Source organism: Sipha flava, unplaced genomic scaffold, assembly GCF_003268045.1.
Source record: "Sipha flava isolate LNK unplaced genomic scaffold, YSA_version1 201_pilon_pilon, whole genome shotgun sequence".
In the NCBI taxonomy this organism is placed as follows: Eukaryota; Metazoa; Arthropoda; class Insecta; order Hemiptera; family Aphididae; genus Sipha; species Sipha flava.
In genome coordinates, this window is record NW_020272791.1 from 505,792 (window position 1) to 528,491 (window position 22,700).

A 22,700-nucleotide genomic window follows, 5' to 3' on the forward strand; every position below is an offset into this window, starting at 1 on the left:
ATGCCTAACTGGAAAAACCCACTGGTTAGGCAGCGGTGTGTCCCGACTATCTAATAATAATAATAATAATAATAATAATAATTATAATATAAATATAATCCAACGTATCAGATGTACTCAACGTATCAGATGTACTATAATACTCAATGAATGTTGATAAAGTTTGTTAGCTTAGACAGTACAACGACGATTTTCATAAATTTCTGTCGAAAAAAAGTTCTTATAAATACTAATTTTTACTTACATTTTTTTTTGAAACCTTTTGGTTGTAGGCTTAAGGACTTGGGATACTTTTTTATAGATAATTTACTCAGCTTTAATTTAGCATATAGGTATTTTAGTTGTCCAGTTAATATTTTAAGAAGAATTAGTATAAAACTGATTTTTGAGCAATTTTCACCCCTTAAAACCACCCTTAAAATTTTAGCACATGCGTTATCAACGGGGACTTTTAGAATAATCAGGACCCTAAACTATAACGAAAAACCAATCAAAATCTTTTGTTTGATTTATTCCGAATAAAAACTCTAACTGCTGTGGACTAAACATATAGACGAAGAAGAGAATTTTAATCAAATTTCTATTTGGAGAAAAAAAATTAGTTTTAATTCAAAATGTTATAATCCATTTGTTGTATTTAAAATTACTACTATACAATAATTACCAATGTATAAAATAATTTTAAATTTGTGTTTATAAATATTGAAATTTACATTACATCAAATCCATAAATGTTATAAATTCATCAATTGAAATATCAATTACTAAGTAAAATAATTTATAATTAAAATATAAATAAAATAAAATGTTATTAAATTTAATTGTAAAGACAAAAACTAGAATAAATATTTATTACTATCGGATCAAACAAATTTTATATAATGAATAAATTATGTCCATAGGCGTAACTTGGAAATTCATTAGGGAGGGCGAAAATATAATTACATAATTAATGAAAAGGGATGTCCTAGGCTAAACGCCGCTTTACTACTAACATATAATAATATAAAATGTCAAACATTTTCTAACATTATGTTAGATAAGCGAAAATTTAAAATTAAGATTTAAAATAAAAATGTTATGGTAATAGCTATAACCAGCTGTTTTGCACCAATTTTAAAACAAGGTATGTAAAATATCAGAGAGGGTATTGGCCCTCTTAATTTTTTCTAGGGGGAAATTGCACCTTTGCCCCCCCCCCAGTTTACGCCTGTTATTATGTCCATTCTGTACATATAAGAACAAAAGTTAATTCATGTTTTACAGTTATGTGAGATAAAGACTTTATAATAATTTTTAGATTATTTTTATTTTAAGATTTATAAAATATATTTAACAATACAAAAATTTTAATTTTAATTATCAAGTGAAAATAAATGTAGATCCTTTATTGGTTATTGAGTATAATTTATAATAAATCTACAATAAATATATTGTATGATCCTTAGTATATAATTTTTAGAGATGTTAGGTTTATAGTTTTGGTGTTACAAACAAACAGTAGATAAATTAGAATCAATGTAATTAATAAGTATATATACATACATAAATTCAAAGTTTATAAATGTTTAAGTAATTCTAAAAAAAAAAAAAGAATTCAATATAATTTATTTTTAGAAATCCATAACTCTGGCCAACTTCTTTAATCTGTTTAATAATATATCTCCTTTTTTCACAGTTGTCTGATATAATATACCACGTTCCAACCTAGATTCCGGCGCCCCTAATTGTAAACTACACTTGGATGTACTACTGGTCACTACAGCTCCTGCGACATGATCAATTTTGCAAGTTAAACGTCCTGCAGCAGCAAATCTAGCAACTTCCTTTTCTACAAATTCCTTGGTTACACCAAACGATTCAGCCATGTAATCTAAACTCAATGACCTATATGCTTGTAATATTTGTTTATAAGCCAATAATCTCATTTCTTGGACATAATATTTGTAATGAGGGTGTAATATTGGATCTTGTTTCATGTTCTTTTCAATGCGTGCTAAAAAAACAAGGAATTTTGAGTATTGACCTTCGTATAATGATACAAAGTAGTCTTTGAGTTCTTTAGAGTCAGAGTTTAATGCTTGAGCCATGACTCCATGATGCATGAGTGTTTTTTTTAACTCATATCTTGGAAAAGCTATCATAGATGAATATACAGTATACTTGATAATGGTACTGAAATCCGCGAGTTCATACGATTCAAATGTAGGTACAACATCTACAAACAATTTTGCAGCTCGATTGAAATCTCGTATTGCTAAACTCCAAATACCATCATATGCCTTTAGTTTGTTTCTAGCACTCCAGTCACCTCCAGATCCACCTTCGATTAATTCTGTAGCTTTATCAATAGCTTTTTTCATAGCTGGTAAATCACAACCATGGAAATATGCTATTCTGAATAAAGCAAATACAGTATCAATTTGTTGAGACTTAGGTACATTCTTCTCTTCCAATTTTGATTCAGCCAATTTAGTTGCTTTTTCACGATCACCAATAGAACATAAATAAAGCAACTTGGCTTGCCAAATTCCTGAAACAGGATCATCATCATCTACCATTGTAGGATTTTTTTCTTGTTCAAGTTCTGCCATCCGTTTATCATTGTTTGCTGCCATTTTTTCATAAAGAGTTTGGTCAAATTTCCATGACAAATCAGTACATACTTCTTGATAATAAGGTGCCATATTATTATCGACTATCCCATCTAACAACGATTTTTTTAGATCGGGGTCATTTTTAAACTGTGGAAGAGACAAGCAAAATTTTATCTGAGCCAATTTCAAATATGCTGGTGTCACACCTTCAGCTACATCCATATTTTATCTGAAAAAATATTAAAAAAAAGTTTAGGCCATACTACATGATAAATATAGGGCAAATCAAATTATTTCAGTAATTCTTTGTTTTTATTTTTCATTAGTTTTTTATTTTTTAATCAAATATAACACAAAAAATATAAAGACAAGTTAATTCTAAAGGATTAAAGATTTTATCTAGTCATTTAAATGTAATAAATAATTATAGTTATTTACAATATTAAAACAATTTATTAAATTGAAAATTATAATTTAGAATGGATTTATATCAGATACTACAATAAATAATAAAATAACAATATAATTAAAATGAAATAGTTTTTATTTTGAAAATATTTAAAATGCATACAAAATTAATAAACTAGCCAATCATTTCACGTTTACGACCTCGAGCTCGAACATTTTGATATTGATCAATTACAGCTTGAACATTTGATTTATAAGCATTCTTATAACCATCTAAAATTGCTGCAAAAAAATGTGTAAAATATGAATGTGTACTGGTAAATGCACGTTCCAAAACATATATGTCCACAGCTTTATCTTCAATACTTGGATTAAAATGGCTTAGGCCAAAATCAATTAACGCCAAAGTATCATCTTCCATTTTTAATATGTTAGAAGTTGTAAGATCGCCATGAAATACTCCAATAGAATGCATTTTTCCAACAATACCCCCGATGTTCATCAATATACTTGTTAACTTAGCATTATCATCTTTCTTATTTCTCATATTAATCAGATAGTCATTAATTGTTTGACCATTTATTTTTTCCATTGTTATTTTACAGTCATTTAAATCTAAGGAGTATATAGCAGGAGTAACAATTCCACCTTGTTTACATTTTAAAATAGCTTTGGATTCAGCTTTAGTACGTTCTTTTCGTAAAGTTTGATCCAACAATTTATTTCTATATTGTTTAGAAAATCGTTCTTTTACAATAGCTTTCCGATCTAAATATATTGTAGAATATATTTTTGATTCTGCTCCTTGTTTATATAACTCCATAATTGGGATGATTTATGCAATTTACAATCTGTTATTAAATATAAAGTAAGTAAATAATATATTCAAATGACAATTACAAATGTTGGATATATATGTTAAGGTGTATCACCGCATAGCAGTGAATGTTGACATTTACCAATCATTTCGGTGAATGTTATCAATTATTTCAAATATCTCACAATGCAGACATTTACCAGTATTTGATGACATGCGCAATAGTTATTTAGTGAATTTTGACATGTCTGACAATATATATGATTTCGCCCTTCAAGGCCAGTTTTTATATGAACTTCATGATTAATGTCGTGTAGTTTTTCGTTCTTTACATAGTAAATAATTACAGTTTCACCTACTTTTAATGGGATGATTAATTTATGATTGTCCATAATATCCACAACGTCAAACCAATTAAATCGCCTGTAATAACTTCGTTGTTTATTTTTTTTTAGTTTAACATTTACAACTTCAATTATATATTTATTATATTTTTCAGTGCTTAAATAAAAACAATTATTTTACCTTTTTTTTAATAAAAGTGTATTAAATTTTTCATGAAAAATATCTTTCATATTTTTATCCATTATTAATTTTAATTCAAATATAATATTATAAACTGTTATTAAACTGTTATTTGGTTTAGAATACGCGACAATACTGAAGAGGGTTTATATTATATTACTTAGCAAACAATTGACTATCGGATTTTCTCATGCGATAACATTACTGACACCCAAACATCTTGAATGCATATTGTGACTGGAGGATAACATCAAATCTAATCAAAAATGTTATCGATCTTACAAAATAATACAAAAATATCTTTTACATACATCGTGCTTCAAATGTAGACAACAATTATCAAACACTGATCGTAAATGTCAACAATCACCGGTGTATGAACGCGTTAAGACCATTTTGTCAACATTGACTACGATTTTTGGTAAATGTAAACATACACCAGTAACTATCAACATTCGTCTACTGCGGCCATACACCTTAACATATATATATAAATAAATTATAACTTTTGGAAGTTAATAAATACTCAGGATTAAATTTAAATATTATTGTTCTAACATTAACATAAGTGGTATGATATTTAATAACATATTAAATTAAATTAAATGCAAAATTTATAAATTTTTATTTGTACAAACTACATTTCAATGTTAATTATTCCTTTAACTAAATGTAGTTATAATATTACAAAAACTTTTAAAAATAAACAAAACAAAATCTTTTAATTAAATTAAACAATCGATAATATATCGTTTGTTCATTAGAGCTGGTAGAATTCAATAATATTAATACCAAAACCAAAAAACCAAAATTTACTACATAGATTTTTTAAAAAAAAGAAGAATCTTATAATATATAAATGTATAAAATAAATTTCACTTACCAAACGATTTAGACGGTTCAAGAATAAATACTTAAAATGTTTTACGAATTAGAGGAAACGATTTTTTGGTGAATGCGTAACAACGAAAACTAAAGATTATTGTTTACTTTTTGCATTGTCATTTATCATGAAAATTTTAAACTAACCTATAAACTACTGTACAATACAATTGATGAAAAATATTCAATGTTTATACAATGGCATGAACCAAGTAACCATATATTTAAACCACAGAAATTAGAAAATATTCTAGACCGGGTAACATTGACCTGTTAACCAAATATTTGTAATTATTAATTTTTTTATATATTAACTAGCTTCTGTGTGCCTCGCTCCGGGTGAAATTCGCTTAATTAATAATTAATATTAATAATATTAAAAACATTTTTATAATCAATTTATCATGCAATACTACCACGGTTACCACTCATGATAATTATTACTATTGATAATATATGGGTGGAAAACTGATACGCCTTCGGCGTCAAAGGCGTTCGCTATCTAGGAGACCCTCACCTAATTGTTTTCTTAAACTTCTACGGATTTAGAATAAATTTAATTTAATTTGAGCCAAATCAGTAAAAATACCGGCCATTTATAGTCTGAAACTTAAATTGTAGGGCACCGTTTAGAACGTATAGGGAGATGCCCGGGAACACCCGGCATCTCCCGTGCGCACGCCTATGATAACAATAGTACCCATAGAACGTTAAGTGTCTCTTCAACAATAGTTAAAGGTTAAATATGTAAATTATTCACTATATTTAACAGAATGGCATTGAATTTAAAAAGAGGTATAAATATGCATATAGATTTCAATATTTCAATTACAGAATAAAATATATATTTATGATTACAAAAGTATTATATGTGTCTTCTTCGGTAACTTAACTCACCGAAGGGATACTTTTATGAAAAGTATCTTAGATACAACAATATATGTCTCATAAACGCTAGAGAACTTGACATTATCAAAGTAAAAAAACATTCAATCACACTATAGTCGGTTCAAAGAAAGAAGACATAACGCATAACTTATTCTTTCAATATTAATTAGACAGTGTATATACAATGTCAGTCTGCACACAAAAAACTATTAAAATGGATATAGATCTTCCTTGATGATAACTGAAATAAAAAATTTGTGCGATAATTGAATACTTTATATTAGGTGTGTATACATAAATGTTGGCGTTAGTTACATTTTACACTCTAAATATTCATAGTGAAAAACGCATCCAAGAAAGACCACGTGGAGGTCGCCAACCCCTTTCTCACATTCAGAGAACATAAAAGTACTCATTGTCAATAATTAAAAAATATACAGAATGAATATATAAAAATATAAATAATTTATGAAAGACAGAGTGTGGAAGTTTTTTGTAATCATGTGCTTTAAGGCTTTAAGAATATATGAAGATAATGTATAATAATATAAAACATAACATAATCAAAGCAAATATTTTAATTATTATACAGCGTTCCAGTAAGATATGGTTGAAGTAAATAAACTATAGTAGGACAATAATATTTTCTTATAATATTAAGAAAAAAGTGTATTAATACCTAGCACTTGGGTACAATAGTACTACTCATGTTCAAGCTTTTGCTAATTACTCTGCAACCTAATATGAGCAACATAATCAATATTGTTCTAGATATTTTAAAAAACATTTATAAAAAAGTTAAAAACTGTAATCCATACAATGATTTACTTATTTTATAGCTGTGTTTGTTTTGAATAGTATCATTAGCACCAATAAAACATTGAATTCAATTCCATTCCAAAGAATAATGCATAATGAAATTATACAGCAGCTATTTCTCTGTATTATTTGGAAAAATAAATCAAATTGAATGTATTAAACATATTTAAAAAAAAAATTTACAATTATTTAACATATGTAAAGACACAATTATATCATAGTCAAGAAATATAATTAATAAACATATATCATATATAATATATCATTATAATAATACACTAAATTAATTATGTATTAATATGTACTTTGGTATTTGGCAACTGGTGATAGTATGCCCAGTATTATGTATTCTTTTAGAATAGGGCAATCAACTGTGTCAGAATTAATTAAAGAATGTTGTTTGGCACTGTGGGAAGTACTAAAAGATAAAATTATACCATACATTTTATTAAAAATGAATCTTTATTAAAGAATAAAATCCCAATTTTTCTAAGGGCATATTAATTTTCATCTATAGGTATTACTTACACCAAATAAGCAGGCCTGGTTGGAAATAGCTGAAGGATTCAGTACTTTGTGGAATATGCCCAACTGTATAGGATCAATAGATGGAAAACATATTGTTCACCAAGTAACCATTTTAAAAGTATTTAATTTATTAAAATTATTAAACAATTTATTTTATTATGTAGGCATTTGTTAATAGTGGTTACATGTATTTTAATTACAAAGGAGCTCATAGCATTATACTCTTAGCTATGTGTGATGCGAAGTACAATTTCACTGTAGTTGATATTGGAGCACCAGAACGTTGTAGGGATAGTAGGGTATTTAGGCAAACAAATAATAAGAAATGAAATAGATTTTCCTGATCATAGACCTATTGACAGTGAAAATGGACCTATTCCCCATTATATTGTAGCAGACAAAACGTTCATGTTATTATCCAATGTTATAAGACCCTATCCTGGTAGAACAAAAGCAAATTTGCCTATTGATGAAGCAGTTTTCAACTATAGGTAAAATACGTCATTACTTTTTAACACTATAATAAATATTTCTAACAATATTTAAATAATTCATTACCATACAATAGTTAACAAAAGTCATAAAATTTATTAATTATAAATTCTTAAGATTAAGTAGAGCTCGTAGATGTATTGAAAATACTTTTGGTATTATTGCCTGTAAATGGCATATATTTCAACGACCCATTATAGCCTCAGAAGATACAGTTAATGCAATTGTATAAGTATCCGTTGTGCTTCATAATTATGTTAAAAACTATGAAGGAAGAGAAGGTCAATTAATAGTTTAATTGTTTTTGATATTTAAAATATGACATTAACATACTTTTGTTAAAAAATACTATACAGGTGTTAAAGAATACTGTCAACATAAAGCAACCAATCAATCTGATAATATGGAAGAAATTGGAACATTAGCACCTATTAGAGATATGGGATCAAATTTTTATGGTCAGAGAGCAAAAGTTATAAGAGAAAAGATAAAAAATTATTTTATGAATGAAGGAGAGTTACCATTTCAATATAATAAAATTTAAGTTTTTAATTTTTTTTTAAATGTTAAAATAATAATAATAATATACTTATATCATCAGTCTTGATTGTTACCAAATTAACACCTTTTGAATCTTTGTTATTATGAATACTGTTATCATTGAATATAAAATTATTACTATAAAAAACGATAACCACACGTTCAAAAGTTGGATAAAATCAACTTCATGGTATCTTATGGTTAGTGAGGTAACTTGTGATTTATTATATGGTATACCTTGATGTAACAATATTGTTCAACCAATCAGAGATAATTATTTTAGAAGACACGACACGGCACGGTGTAGTGTGAACCCGGTATAGAGTCTATACTATAGACCAGTGCTTCCCAAACTTTTTCGACTCACGGCACCCTTTTTGATTTAAGGTTTTTTCAGGGTGCCCTTCTCTAAGTTATAACATGACTAATCATAAGGAAAATGTTGGACCCGATAGTATTTTATGACGACACGGCACCCTTATACGGACATCGCGGCGCACACTTTGGGAACCTATGCTTTAGACTGTTTTTCAAATAAAAAAAGAAAAAACCATAATGTTAACATTATCAATGTTTCTTATCGTTTATTAAAAAAAAAATATATTGATAAAATTATAATGATTATCAAAACACATATTCACGTGTAAAAGTGACATGAAGTGTTTTGGCCATTAATATTTTATATTAATTCGTCGAATTTAAACTTAGTTTTTCCTAAAATTCAAATTTAATTAAAACATTTCATAATGGTTAGCTCACTATCCAAAAATGAAGACCCATTCATTGATGAGAACATGGAGGATATTTCACATGAGAAGCATAAACAATTATTGCAAACAATTACATCTAAAACTAAACGAAAGTATATATTTTTCATGTTTTGTTAATTTAAGCACAGATTATAATCTGTGATTTAAGTATAAATTTAATTTTAATTGCATTCTTAACTATTATTTAATTTATATTTAGAATACAGCCAACTACACGCAATGAACCAAGTTTACAAGTTTCCGAATTTCATTTGTCCAGTAGACAACAAACAAATGTTGATGATTTATCAAATGCTATAAAAAAGAAAGCTCCTCAAATTAGACAAAAAATCCAAGTAGCTAAATCAACTAAAAAGTTGCTGCAGAAACCTTTGGATAAAGTTCATGCTGAAAAAGTAATCATTTTTAGTTGCTTATTTATATTACAAGACCTATCTATAATTAATCAATAATACTTTTTAATTATTTTTTTTTTTCATCTATATTATAATTATATTCAATTTTATTATTTTCTATATTAGAAATGTGTGGCTAAAACTATAAACACACATAATGCATTTGATTACCTGAATTATTAATTAATCAAAATTATCCTACTATTTTTTTTACTTATCTTAGTAATTTATATACTATTTTAAATTAAATATATAAAATACTTCAAGATAATCATTTACAATTTGAGGCATTGTAACTGACCGAGATAAGGCAGTTGTATCTAAAAGCAGTCACAGGCTTAAATCCCCTAGTCACCAGCCGTCAAAACTAACTTCCTATAAAATAATATGTTTATAAAAATCAGATAGATTTAACTATTTTAATCCTTCATTCGTCTTTAATTTATTTATTTGTTTATTTTTTTTTTTTTATATATAATTAATTGTCATAATATCACCATCTAAGAGTTTTATAATATTATAATAGATTTAATTTCTTTGGATTGTATTTATTGTTTTTATTTGTTATGATACATTTTTTATTCATCTAAAAAAAAAAATTCTCCAATCCTTTCAATTGAATAATAATTTAATAATTTTAATTTATATGTATGTCTAATATATTTATAATATGTCAAAATAAATTATATGTGTTTTACTATAGATCAAAAGAGCTGTTGCTTATGATAATTTCAAAAAACATATAAGTAGATGGTCCGCTGTTGTTGAAAAAAATAGGTCTGCTGATCAGTTAAGTTTTCCTTTAAAAACCAGTGAAATCGAAGTATTTGATAACCGTATGGTTGACTTTACTAGAGGTTACTCTCGGCCAACAGATTTACAAAAACAAATTGCTAATGTTCTACAATCCAGCAAAATTGTTAAAGAGAAGCAAAATTCTTTAGTAATAATTTAATTCAATAAGACATTATCTATTAGCATACTTAATAAATGTTATTATTTTTAATTTATAGAAAAATTCTTGGATAGAAAAAGAAAAAGAAAAATATCCATTAACACTGAAAGAGTTACTTGAAAAACGTAAAACTATGGCTAAATTCCGTGCTCAAGAATCATATAGGCATGCTAAAGCTCACAGACAAAATAAAATTAAAAGTAAAAAGTATCATAGATTGTTAAGAAAAGAAAAAACTAAGGATCAAATCAAAGAATTTGAAAAATTACAAGACACTGATCCAATAGCTGCATTAGAAAAATTAAATGCTATTGAAAAAACTAGAGCGGAAGAACGTGCTAGTTTGAGACACAAATCTACAGGTCAATGGGCTCAAAATCATGTTGTTCGAGCAAAATATGATAAAAACGTGAGCAATTTTGTATTTAATAAAATATTATAGATGTTTTTAATACATAGAAATATAAAAATAAAAGAATAATTTTGAAAACTGGTATTAAATTACCATAGCATTTATTTGAAATTTTTTGTCTACTTCCTATATGTTGGTAATTCAACAAAACATATTAAAAAAATTTAAATTTTCTTTTTGTGAAAAAATAATTTTGGAATCACCAACTTCCATGAATGTCCTTATATCAGATTTTGTATCTTTATCAGTACTTGATTAATAAAATAAGACTAAATAAAAAAAATATAAATAAAAACATTCTATTCCCAAAATACTATAATCTTAACTAATTTTTAATTTTTATTAATATGTTTTATAGAGTCGTATAGCTTTATCAGAACAATTAAAAAAAGGTAAAGAGTTAACACAAAAAATTGGACCGACAATATATGATACAGATAATTCTGAAGATTCTGATGAGGAACAAATTAAAGTATCAGAACATGTAATTGATCCTGACAATCCATGGCTAGCTGAACGAAAAGAATTTACAGATTTTATGAATGATTATAATAATTTTGTTCAAAATAATAACAAAACCTCTGACAATAATAGTCAAAATGAAAAAATTCAACATAAAGATAGCATATTTATTGAAGGAAAAAATAAGAATACTATTACTAATGAACCTGAAAATGTTGAAGAAGTCCATACTATTAATAAAGTTAAAAATAAAAACCATAAAAATAAAGTTAAACACATCACAGTTCTTGATCTTTCTAAATTTAGTGATGAAGACAGTGATGTTGAAATTCTAAAAATTGCTAGTCCAAAATCAAAAGTTTGTTCTGCTAATGATGTTATCAAATCTGAATTTAAAACTAATAAAGTTAATGAAACTATTGACATTAATTCTACTACATCACAAAACAGTAGGAGTAATAATAACAAAGTAATTCATTCGGCTGTTGGAACTTGGTTTATAACATCAAATAATATTGAAAGTGTTAAATCAAAAAAAAAAAAAGTACATAGAGATGTTGAAAATACTTTTAGAATTGTCGAAACTGAATTAAAAAATAAAATTGACAAATCATTAAAAAATCTAAACAAAATTAAATTAAAACAGTCAACTGAAATTGAATCTGTTAAACGTAAAAAAGTAGATAATGATTACTTAAAAATGAATAAAAAACGTGTTAAGACTGAATTGAATGAGCCTTTGCATGAAGATAATAAAATATTAGATAGATATACAGTAACTAATATAATAGATAATCTAGATCCAAGTAATGTAATTACAGAAATATCTAAAAATCAAGTAAAGCAAGTACAGAATATTGATCCAAATGAATTTTTAAAAGTGACACAAACTAGTTTAGAAACTGAAGAAATGGCTCAGCTAGAAGATCATTTAGATGATAAATATGAAAACGAACAAGAAAAGTTAATTGCAGAAGCATTTGCTGATGATGATATCATCAATGAATTCAAGTACTTATAAATATATATTATTTTACAAGATTATAGTACATAATACACTTTTTTTGTTTAGGGAAGAAAAGAAAAAAATAGAAGAACAATCTAAACCAAAAGTTGAAACAGCACTTCCAGGTTGGGGAAGTTGGGCAGGTCCTAATATCAGAAAACGAACATTTAAGAAAAGAGCTAATTCGGGCTTTTTCAGAACGCCTGCTAAACCTCCACGCAAAGATTTTAACAGAGAAAGAGTTATTATTAATGAAAATGCAGATAATGCCATTAAATTACATATGGTAAGATTCATAGTTATCATTTTGTCAAATCATTTATATGGAAATGTATATACCTTTAGTTTTTAATTATATTAAAATTCTGAATTTTTAATACGGATGGTCATTGCAAAATTTGGTATAACATCTTAGTAAACAATTTGTATTAATGATCACTTCCTCCTTTTCTTTTTTAAAGTATCTTATTAGAAGTATTGACATTGTACAAATGTAACTGAAACTTGGCATAGTTAATAGATAATTAGTTATTATATATTCCCATATGAATAATTAAATCTTGTCTAAAATAAAAATATGAGCTATATTTTGCTGACTCAACTCATTCAATTATAATATGTGGCATATTTAATTATTAAATAATTTTTCTGATATACTTTTATGTTTTCAAATGGTTATACCATAGCAGTCTAGTTTAAGGTAAATAAAATATAACATAAATATATTTTTGTTTGAGCTACTGCCAAAGTCAAAGTTTTTAAATTGTATGTAACTATTTTTGCTTTAACTTCATAACTGTTAATAATCCAATAAATGTAATTTAATTTAAAAAACAATCTCCTTAATTAAATCTCCACGAAGCAAGCCCATATTAGTAGGTAGGGTATTGTGTCGTAACCAACTGTATACCTCCAGAAGCCATTTAAAAAAAAAAAAGGAAAAAAATAATTCTAGTTAATAATTAATATTACATTTTTTAGGTATCTGAATTACCATATCCATTCAAAGACGTTGAGGAATATGAAGAAACAATTAAGGTCCCTATAGGTCGAACATGGGTACCTGAAACTACTTTCAATAAACTTACAGCTCCACCTGTTGTTACTCAAATGGGTCAAATTATTGATCCAATTGATGAAAACTATGTTGTTAAACTTAAATTAAACGATTGATTTCTGTTTATATAACATTACATTTATTTTAAAAATATAAATAATGTTAAGTACATGCATTATGGTACTGTTAAAATTTACAAAATTACATTTTTAATTACTATAAAACAGTTTAATCTTATTTAAAAAAATGTGTTACATTAATATGAATTTGTAGGTATTTTTAATTATTTATTTAGCTAATGCAGCATCAATCTGTTTAATCCAAGGAATAATTAGTTTTATTTTTCTTCTATATGCACTATCTTTGCTTATAGGATTATGTTCCAAATAAATTGTTTCTAATTGTTTCATCTGTTCCAAAATTGTAACATCATTCCAATCATTTACTTGATTATCATTTATCTATAATAACAAAATATTCATAGTATTTATATTTATTTTATATGTACTAAATATTTAATATTCTTACCCAAAGTTCTTTTAAATTTTTTAAGTATGCTATATTTTCAAGCTTTGAAATTTTATTCATGGATAAATCAATGGTCCCAAGATTTATGTTGCCTTCAAGATTTTCAATTACAGTGATTCCATTTTCAGATAGATACAACTCATCAAGTTCAGTCAATTTGTTAAGATTTTCAATTTTAGTCAAATTATTATTTTGTAGACTCAATATTTTCAGTTTTGACAATGTATCAACATTTTGAATTTTATCAATTTTGTTCTTTCCAAGATATAATTCTGTAAGGCCAGTAAGGTTTTCAATATTTTCAATCACCTACAAATTAAATACACAAATGTATTGCTTAAAATGTAAATAATTGAGTTAATTCTAGAAAATTAAAATTCAGAACAAAAATTTTTTTCCACACAATAGTAATAAGATAATTTAAAAAAAGATAATATACAACTATAATTATATTTTCTTAACAATGATTAATTAACTTGAGGACAATATAAATATTTAAAACATAGAAAATAAGATTTTAAGAAAAAGTTTAATTAAGGTTTTGAAATTGTACCTTAATTTTATTATCGCCTAATTCTAGCATCTTTAGATTTGACAAATGATTAACATTTGAAATCTTAGTTATTCGGTTACTGGACAAATACAATTTCTCTAAATTTATCAAATGTTCAAGACCCTCAATTTCTTTTATACGGTTGAATGATAGATCAAGCACTCTAAAATATATCAAAATTAAACATTAATGTTTTATTATTTATTCACATACACAAATTTTACTTTAAATTTATGAGACTGGAAAGATTTTCAATTTTAATTATTTGATTATCGTACAAATCAAGTTCACTTAGATTGACAAGCATTTGAAGATTTTCAATAGTTTTAATACGATTCCAACGAAGGCATAAAGAACGGAGATTTTGCATATGTTCAAAGTTTTCAATTGTATCCAGTTGTTGGTGGTTTAAATCTAATTCCTAAAATAAAATATAAAATTTAACACAGAAACATACTAAATCATTAATTACACATAATTCAATTGCATCCATTTTTTTTTTCATTTATATTTTTTATATTTATATTTTTAATTCCTATGCAACTTATAACAAACTGAATAATTTTTATACAAAATAAAATTACATAAAATATTATGTAAAGAAATCATTACCTTAAATATAAAAAATTATTATATTGAGCTTACAATAAAAAACGTTAAGTAATTTTAATTAAAAAAATATTACTATAGTAGGTACCAAATAAATATTAATTTTATTCTATGATAGTAAAAGTAAAGTTATAAAAATTGTAACTCAAAAGAAATAAAAACCTTTGAGATACCTAGATAAAATAGCCAGAGATGGACTATATTGGATATCGAAGAGCTCAAGAAGGGTTAAATGGATTTATTATTATCACATTTCAACTAATAAATATTTTGTTATAGTGATGGGTATGAAATCCAAAGAGCTGAATTTTCTTTATTTGAATCAAATTTTTATGTGAATTCGCTGAAGTATTTAGCTTTATGGGCTTGCTTTTTATGTGAATTATAATTATTTTTAATGTCTAATAAATTAATTCTTTTTTATTATAATTAAAATTTAACAACAAATTAATATTATTTTTTATGAATTATAGTATACTTATCATGACCAACAGTTTTTATAATTTATTATTAATTACCAAAACAAGTTAAAAAATTGTTAAGTTTATTTTTTACCTTTATGATTTACAGTGATATCATGACTAAATACCCAATTAACTTATATTTAACACATATTCTTAATTAAATTTATGTGAATATAAAAATAAGTAATTGAAAAGAAAAATTTAATTTAATAATTCGGATATGTCCATCACAAGTTAAAAATGCTCAAATCATAATCAATTATAATAGGAAATGAATGGTGTTTTACTATTATATTTTAATATCACATTTTTTATACGAGTATAAATATAAATTTTATTAATATGACACTATCGAGAGCACAGGAGGTAATCGCTCCTTTGTTTTCTTGGTCAGTCAACCCCTGAAACTAAAATTAAAATACTTTAGAAAGCATTTAAAATGTTAATCAAGATCTTAAAAAATAACTACATTTTTGGTGGATTTCGTATATTTGACTCAACTATATAATGATTATATTTAATTTATTATTTATAATAGTATCACCTTAATAAAATAGGTAATAAGTATTTTATTTGCTTATAGAATATAAAATTAATTATTACTAATTTTAATAAATTTAACTTATTATACCAAAACAAAGTTTATCATTTAATTTTGTACAGAACATTTAGAACAAAAAGTTAATTCATTTTGAAACTGTATGGATTATCATTATTTTAAAAAATTGTTTTTATTGAAATTTAAATATTCACTTCGGCATCTGCATCAATATCAACAGGATTTTCTTGATACACAATATATTTTACTCCATTTTTATCAACCTGTTCAGTAACTTCTTCCATATAATTATTAGTTTCCTTTTCTTTTTTATCCACTTTAAACGGAACAAAAAATAAATTAATAATAGTTTAGTTTGATATAAATTAATATAATCTTACCATTACTTTCGTTCATTTCCATTTCAACGAAATAAAAATGAATCTTTTAACGTATTTTAATATGATATTTATTATAGACAGTTAATATATGATAGACAGATAGAAGTTATGTTTTTTAAAACCTAAGTTATTGAGATTCTTATCACTTTTCATTATCAGTAGACATAATTATAAACAATTACATTTTATAACCATTCAAAATTTTTAACCAGATTATAAATTTATCGTGGACTAGTATAAAAACAGCATAGATATCTATACCTATGTGGGGGATGCAACCCCACTTATCACAACGGTGTTTGTTTCTTCCACGAGAATTAACCACCTCCATAACACCGCCACAGCGACGCGTCGGTCATCGGTTGCTCTCGCTACACCGAACTGTAGACCACGTCGTTCATTATTGTTTTCTTCTCGTAGGATCGCCGTTACGCGCCGCCATATTTCGTTGTTTTACTTTATTTTAACTAAATAAAACTTTTATCTTTTCTAATCTTACATTCAAAGTCTTATTATTACAAATCCCCTTCTGAGGATTTATTTTTGGCACACGTAAAGTGCGTTCGCCAAACCTATTATAATATGAAAAACAGTGGTGATTTATCTACTCTGTGATTGGCTGTAATAATATTGATACGAGGTAATTTAAAGCGGGTTATTTTGAATTTAACTTAACAGTAGAAAAAATATAAATCATTTTCATAACTTTTTTTTAATTATTTATTAATATTAGTATTAATATTATATTATATTATTTAATATTTATATTATTAATATTAGTAATTTATTGTTTTATATCAATATTTATAATTGGAACAAACTTCAAATTGTAAATAATTTACTGACCATTGTGTAACTTGTAAGTACTTCTAATATGGAATATCACATTCCATATACTTATCCAATTGCACACTCCATAACGACCTACATGTCTCTTTTAATAAAAATGTAGCCAAAAAACACTACAATAAATTTCACTCCCGCCTTTCTCAATATACCAATCCCCTCATTTTAAACCTATCCTCTCACTCACTCCCCGAAGACTAAAACGTAAATGGCCAAGGGGACCTTCTCCAATTTTAATAACAAATCTATAATGAATACCTAACTAACGAGCCGAAGCGATATCAATGGATAGCGTCATCATTATGTCTATTTCCATCTACCTCACACATCTCATTTTATTATTGTAACATTATCATCATATACAGCTTAAGGGACCATTGAGGTCCAACGCTGCCATCACAAGCTTATTCCATTCTTCCCTATTGTACGCTACGTCTAACTGAGCCCTTTCTTGAAGTACTCTTAGATCCTTCACGACTAAGTCCTTTCATCTTGTTCTGGGCCTGCCCAGAGGCCTTTTACCTGTCATTTCAGCCATTAGAGTTTGTTTAATAGTTCGGCCATCCGCCCTCCATACGTGTTCTAACCTTTTGAGCCTTTTGCTCCTTGTATATGACAGAATATTTGGTCTTCCGTATAAATCCCGTAATTCACTATTATGTCTTCTTTCAAATTGCTCTGTTTCTCTGTTATATAGAGGGCCATACATTTTTCTTAATATTTTTCTTTCAAAGGTAATTAGGCTCTGGTAGTTTCCCTTGATGGTTGACCATGTCTCACATCCATATGTTAGGATCGGTCTAATGTAACTGGTGTCTAAGATTATTTTTTAATTCATAAGACAGATGCTTTGATTTAAGTAGTTTTAATAAACTAAAATAACACTTGTTAGCACTTGTTAATCTATTTTTAATTTCATCATGCACAATATTTGTACTGTTCATGTTTACCCGGAGGTATGTGAATTCATTAACTTTTTCAAAGGTAAGATTATCTACCTCTAGATCTGAATTATATGTATGTGTTCGTGACATACACATATATTTGGTTTTCTGTTGGTTCACCTCTAATCCCATCCTCTTGTTTGTCCTCAGAAGTTTTCGAGTGGTTTGTATAACATTATCTCTTGAGTTTCCCATTATGACTATGTCATCAGCATATGCCAATAGAACATTCAGTTCACCAAGGTTCATTTTTCGATCTTCTGACATATCTCTTACCACTTTCTCCAGGGCTATGTTGAATAGCATTGGAGATAATGCATCGCCCTGGCGAAGGCCACTCTGTACTTTAAATTGCGTTGACGTTTCTTGCCAAAATCGTACTTTAAGGTTGGTGTTACTATTGCACATTTTGACTAAGGCTATGTATTTTTGGGGTATTCCAAAGTTTTCCATTGTTTTCCATAGTTTATTCCTGCTTATTGAATCATATGCTTGTTTAAAATCTACAAATACCAAGTCCAGATCATTATTATACTTATAATGTTTTTCTGCTATTTGTCAAATTGTGTGTATACGGTCTATGGTCGATTTACCCTTACTGAATCCGCATTGGTAATCCCCTAGGCCCACCACTAGCCGGTTTAGGAAGCTAGAATAGTGGCAGGGGCCAAAAACCCCGGTTGACCCACCAACGTCAACCAAAAACCTAGTCGGTACCACGGGAGGGGGAGCCCCACCGCACGCCGGACCGACCTAGCCGCTTCGGATCCGGTGCCCCCAAGGTTGAGGAGCCTATCTCGGCACAGCGCGAGATAGTAACAAAACCACAACACCCAATAGAAATCGCGGGTCCCAACACGATTCTCGTGTCCGCGGCTTAAAAGGGTACGGGCACATGCTTGGTGCTGGTGGTCCATATGACGACCCGGGCTCCTGGGTCATACCTGGGGGTTCGTTTCGACCGCGTCTCTTGAGTAACGCCATGCGTTAATAGAAGGTGCGCGAGCGATAAGGGTTTAATCGTTCCATTATGAACGTTGTTATAGTATTTTGTAGCCTGTGTGTAGTAACATATTATATAAAAGATTGTTGATTATCAAAAAAAAATTATTCCGGCATGAGAATTGTTACGATACGATAACAATTCGTAATATAACGATAACATATGAACTTATAGAGAACATTTTGAATCTTCTGAGTATTTTGCTTAAAGTTCACAATTTTGCACATATCTCCTGACTGCTTGGGAAAATGAAAAAAATATCCTCTGATTTCTGTTTTTAAAATATATTTAAATATCGAATTAACTGCAGCTTTTTCAAAATCGATCAATATTGTTTTTGATCGAAGTCAATATTTTAGGTTTGTAAGCGTTTCAAATAAGCGATTATAATTGTTTTCAATTTTATCCGGTAGTAACGCAAATAATGAAGGAAGTACTTTACTGTATTGCTCTCCATGAATTGTATATATTTGTGTAAATAAAGTGGGACTAGTGAAAATCGTTCCATCAGCAAACGGGTAGCACACGATTCCGCACAATATACCGTTTTTCCCACCCAATCCCGATACAAAAGATTTTTTTATTTACCCTGAATTTAACATGATTCTGCATAAAAATGGTTGCAACGTTGCCAGTTAAAGGAAAAAAATTATAATAAAACAAATAATTAAAAATGTATATAGAAAAATGTATTTAAATTTTTTCCCTTAATATATGACTAATTTACAAAAAACGTGAATAACATGGTAGTTCGATTGTTATGCAAAAATATAAAATATATATATATTTAATGTCGTAACTCTGTACGAATAATTTTAATAGGTTTTCTATAAACTGACTCCTATGCTCGTCTCTTACAATTTTCTCTGAGTACTTGTTTTTCTATTTTATTAGGAGTGTCAGCCGGATGATGATGTTCACCTTTTGAGTTAAGAACTATTTTTTTTTTTTTAATTTGAAAAAATAAACGCTGTACAATTTTTGGCAGAAGAGCAGCGCCACTTTAAAAGTTGATCGCATTTGCGAACACCGACAAATCGATGTTTATAGCCATTAACAACAGCTAGTCCCTTATTCCTCTCTGACACAATAATACGAATTTCGGAATTATTCATTTAAATTATAAACACACACAAAATTTATAAGTCAACAGTAAAACACAATAATGCGATCACAATATACGTACGAACGGGTATCGAACAAGTAACTGATGATTCCAGATAAAACATATGTAATACACTGCAGATTATTCAGATAAGCTAGTATTTGGGGCAAAACCAAAATAATGTATATATGACACATATGTTATATTAATATCAACCATTTTTATGTCTAAAATAATTTTTAAAATATAATCGGCAACGTCGCAAATTGGTTTTGTGCGGAATTGTGTGAATGAAAAGGTATATGCTGAATGGTGTATTGCGGAATCGTGAATTACCGCAGCAAACCAATGTATACAAATTGTCATGAGATCTAAGTTTTGTTGTGTTGAAAATATTAATATACAAATATCTTCTGGTCCTCTGTCCATAGGCGTAACTAGATCCTAAAGTTAGGGAAGAGCTTCAGCCCTAACATATTTAAAATAAATAAAACCTGTGGGTGGCTCTGCCCCTCACATCCCCCAAACTCGTCCCACAAGTAATATTCATTATTAAATAATATTATTTTATTAATATACAATGTATAAAACAGATAATAAAAAAAGTGATATTGAGGTAAATTTTGAAAAAAAATTGAGGTATTTTTTCTTAAAAATTAAAAACTTAAATGAATCTTATAACTATTACAGCTTAAGCCTCTGCTCTGTATTGGCAAATTTATTTAAAATGTCTTCTTTATTTAGAATATTTGACAAATCTCTTTTAAATTCTATGATTGCTAACTTGGAAAACCGAATTGGTAATATAGTTGACCTTATGTAGGTGCTTATTCGGCGCATTGCTGAGAATATTCTTTCACAAGATTTTTTGGAACTGCAAGCACTAAATGTAGTATTTTATATAAATTTGGGAAAACAGATTTTTCAACAATACTCTTTAGTTGCTTTAAATGTTTCCGATTGTTAATGTTTTCTAATTGATTATCATAACAATTTTTTGTAAGCAAAATTTTTGATTTTAAGTCAGTTTCATTAATATTTCGTTACTCGTTAATCGTTATCACAAGTTATTAATAATCGTACGTCTTTTACGACTATTTTTGTGTTTAATTTTTTAATAATTTCTAAGTAATATTTATGTAGTTAAACCTTACGTACAACCATCGTATTGTAATGATACGTATAACCAAAAAAAATAAATATTTTTCCAAGATATTAATAAAAAAATAAAACGATATTTTAAATTAAAATGAAAAATGTAGCTACCGTTAGCAAGACTAAGAATTATGACAGGTGGGACTAAAATGCATGTTGGGGGCTTAGCTCCCCAAGTCCCCCTAGTTACGCCTATGCCACTGTCATGCAATAAAAATGGGTTTCCATCAGAAGTCAGTTGGTAGAGTTCAGAAATTTGTAAATCAGATAAAAATTTCGGATTGTCTGATAACCCAGTTTCTATGTTCTTAAGTCTGCGAATAACTCTTTTTTAAAAACCGATATATTTGGTAATCGTCCTGATGCTGTAACTGAAACTGATATTGACGCCAAAGCAATAATAACATTGTTTCCTATATCACAATTATTTACTGTTATAATTTTAATATTATTTACTATTTTTAAACATTTGATCTTACCCAGGGCTGGATTAAGGCCTAATGCCGCCATGGAGCAAACATTTTTTGCCGCTCTTCCAACCTCCCCCCCACATCATAAAAAAAACCATAAAAAACATTAAATAATATTTAAGTATTTATTTATTTATTACCTAAGTATCAAAATATTTTATAATTCATATTTATGGTTAATAGTTTAAATAAAATAATTCTGAATTTAGATGTCTTTTTTTCTGGATTTCATTGTGGCAAATTGATGAATCAGATCTTTCCACTTCATATTTTTCACTAAATCAGATTCAATGCACAATATCGACATATTTGACATTTTTTCGTATAAATAATTTTTTACACGTTTTAACACAGAAAATGATCTTTCACCGCTTGCATTTGAAGAAGGAAGAGTACAAATAATTCTTAAAATAATCTCTATATTTGGAAACGATGTTTCTAAAGAAGATGTAATTAATGTTTTATGTAATGCAGCAAATGATAATTCACATTCTTTGGGAAAATCTTTAACGATGCTTTTAAATTGTATTA

General features: G+C 27.3%; 5 protein-coding genes across 5 annotated transcripts; 2 read left to right on the plus strand and 3 right to left on the minus strand.

The window, feature by feature from the left end:
* Positions 1-1,409: 1,409 nt before the first annotated feature.
* LOC112682264 (26S proteasome non-ATPase regulatory subunit 6) lies at positions 1,410-4,768 on the minus strand. Its single transcript, XM_025552803.1, has 2 exons — positions 4,659-4,768; positions 1,410-2,826 (listed from the first exon to the last, which is right to left on the minus strand). The coding sequence occupies exon 2, from the start codon at positions 2,817-2,819 to the stop codon at positions 1,614-1,616; it is 1,206 nt and encodes a 401-aa protein (XP_025408588.1). The 5' UTR covers positions 2,820-2,826; positions 4,659-4,768; the 3' UTR covers positions 1,410-1,613.
* LOC112682265 (EKC/KEOPS complex subunit bud32) lies at positions 3,124-5,567 on the minus strand. Its single transcript, XM_025552804.1, has 2 exons — positions 5,231-5,567; positions 3,124-3,856 (listed from the first exon to the last, which is right to left on the minus strand). Exon 2 carries the CDS (start codon positions 3,826-3,828, stop codon positions 3,181-3,183), a length of 648 nt encoding a protein of 215 aa, XP_025408589.1. The 5' UTR covers positions 3,829-3,856; positions 5,231-5,567; the 3' UTR covers positions 3,124-3,180.
* Positions 5,568-7,267: 1,700 nt separating this feature from the next.
* On the plus strand, positions 7,268-7,959 carry LOC112682274 (protein ANTAGONIST OF LIKE HETEROCHROMATIN PROTEIN 1-like). Its single transcript, XM_025552813.1, is given in 4 exon segments — positions 7,268-7,363; positions 7,454-7,567; positions 7,629-7,768; positions 7,770-7,959. Coding segments are annotated over 4 exon segments (540 nt in total).
* Positions 7,960-9,109: 1,150 nt separating this feature from the next.
* On the plus strand, positions 9,110-13,720 carry LOC112682253 (U3 small nucleolar RNA-associated protein 14 homolog A). The gene is made up of 7 exons (XM_025552787.1): positions 9,110-9,358; positions 9,466-9,661; positions 10,365-10,604; positions 10,675-11,025; positions 11,387-12,501; positions 12,563-12,782; positions 13,478-13,720. The coding sequence occupies exons 1-7, from the start codon at positions 9,243-9,245 to the stop codon at positions 13,667-13,669; spliced, it is 2,430 nt and encodes an 809-aa protein (XP_025408572.1). The 5' UTR covers positions 9,110-9,242; the 3' UTR covers positions 13,670-13,720.
* A 62-nt stretch (positions 13,721-13,782) lies between these two features.
* Positions 13,783-16,840, minus strand: LOC112682256 (protein phosphatase 1 regulatory subunit 7-like). Its single transcript, XM_025552790.1, has 6 exons — positions 16,647-16,840; positions 16,461-16,582; positions 14,859-15,055; positions 14,635-14,797; positions 14,082-14,390; positions 13,783-14,014 (listed from the first exon to the last, which is right to left on the minus strand). The coding sequence occupies exons 1-6, from the start codon at positions 16,666-16,668 to the stop codon at positions 13,841-13,843; spliced, it is 987 nt and encodes a 328-aa protein (XP_025408575.1). The 5' UTR covers positions 16,669-16,840; the 3' UTR covers positions 13,783-13,840.
* Between the last annotated feature and the right edge of the window lie 5,860 nt (positions 16,841-22,700).

What these genes read in the sequence shown, in the direction of transcription:
- LOC112682264 (XM_025552803.1), bottom strand. Translation starts at nt 2,819, where the DNA reads ATGGATGTAGCTGAAGGTGTGACACCAGCATATTTGAAATTGGCTCAG.
- LOC112682265 (XM_025552804.1), bottom strand. Translation starts at nt 3,828, where the DNA reads ATGGAGTTATATAAACAAGGAGCAGAATCAAAAATATATTCTACAATA.
- LOC112682253 (XM_025552787.1), top strand. Translation starts at nt 9,243, where the DNA reads ATGGTTAGCTCACTATCCAAAAATGAAGACCCATTCATTGATGAGAAC. An exon ending in AAGAGAAGCAAAATTCTTTA is followed by an intron (nt 10,605 to 10,674) that starts GTAATAATTTAA and finishes TTTAATTTATAG; the next exon opens with AAAAATTCTTGGATAGAAAA. An exon ending in GATATCATCAATGAATTCAA is followed by an intron (nt 12,502 to 12,562) that starts GTACTTATAAAT and finishes TTTTTTGTTTAG; the next exon opens with GGAAGAAAAGAAAAAAATAG.
- LOC112682256 (XM_025552790.1), bottom strand. Translation starts at nt 16,668, where the DNA reads ATGGAAATGAACGAAAGTAATG. An exon ending in GGAAATGAACGAAAGTAATG is followed by an intron (nt 16,583 to 16,646) that starts GTAAGATTATAT and finishes TTCCGTTTAAAG; the next exon opens with TGGATAAAAAAGAAAAGGAA. An exon ending in AAAATTTAAAAGAACTTTGG is followed by an intron (nt 14,015 to 14,081) that starts GTAAGAATATTA and finishes TTGTTATTATAG; the next exon opens with ATAAATGATAATCAAGTAAA.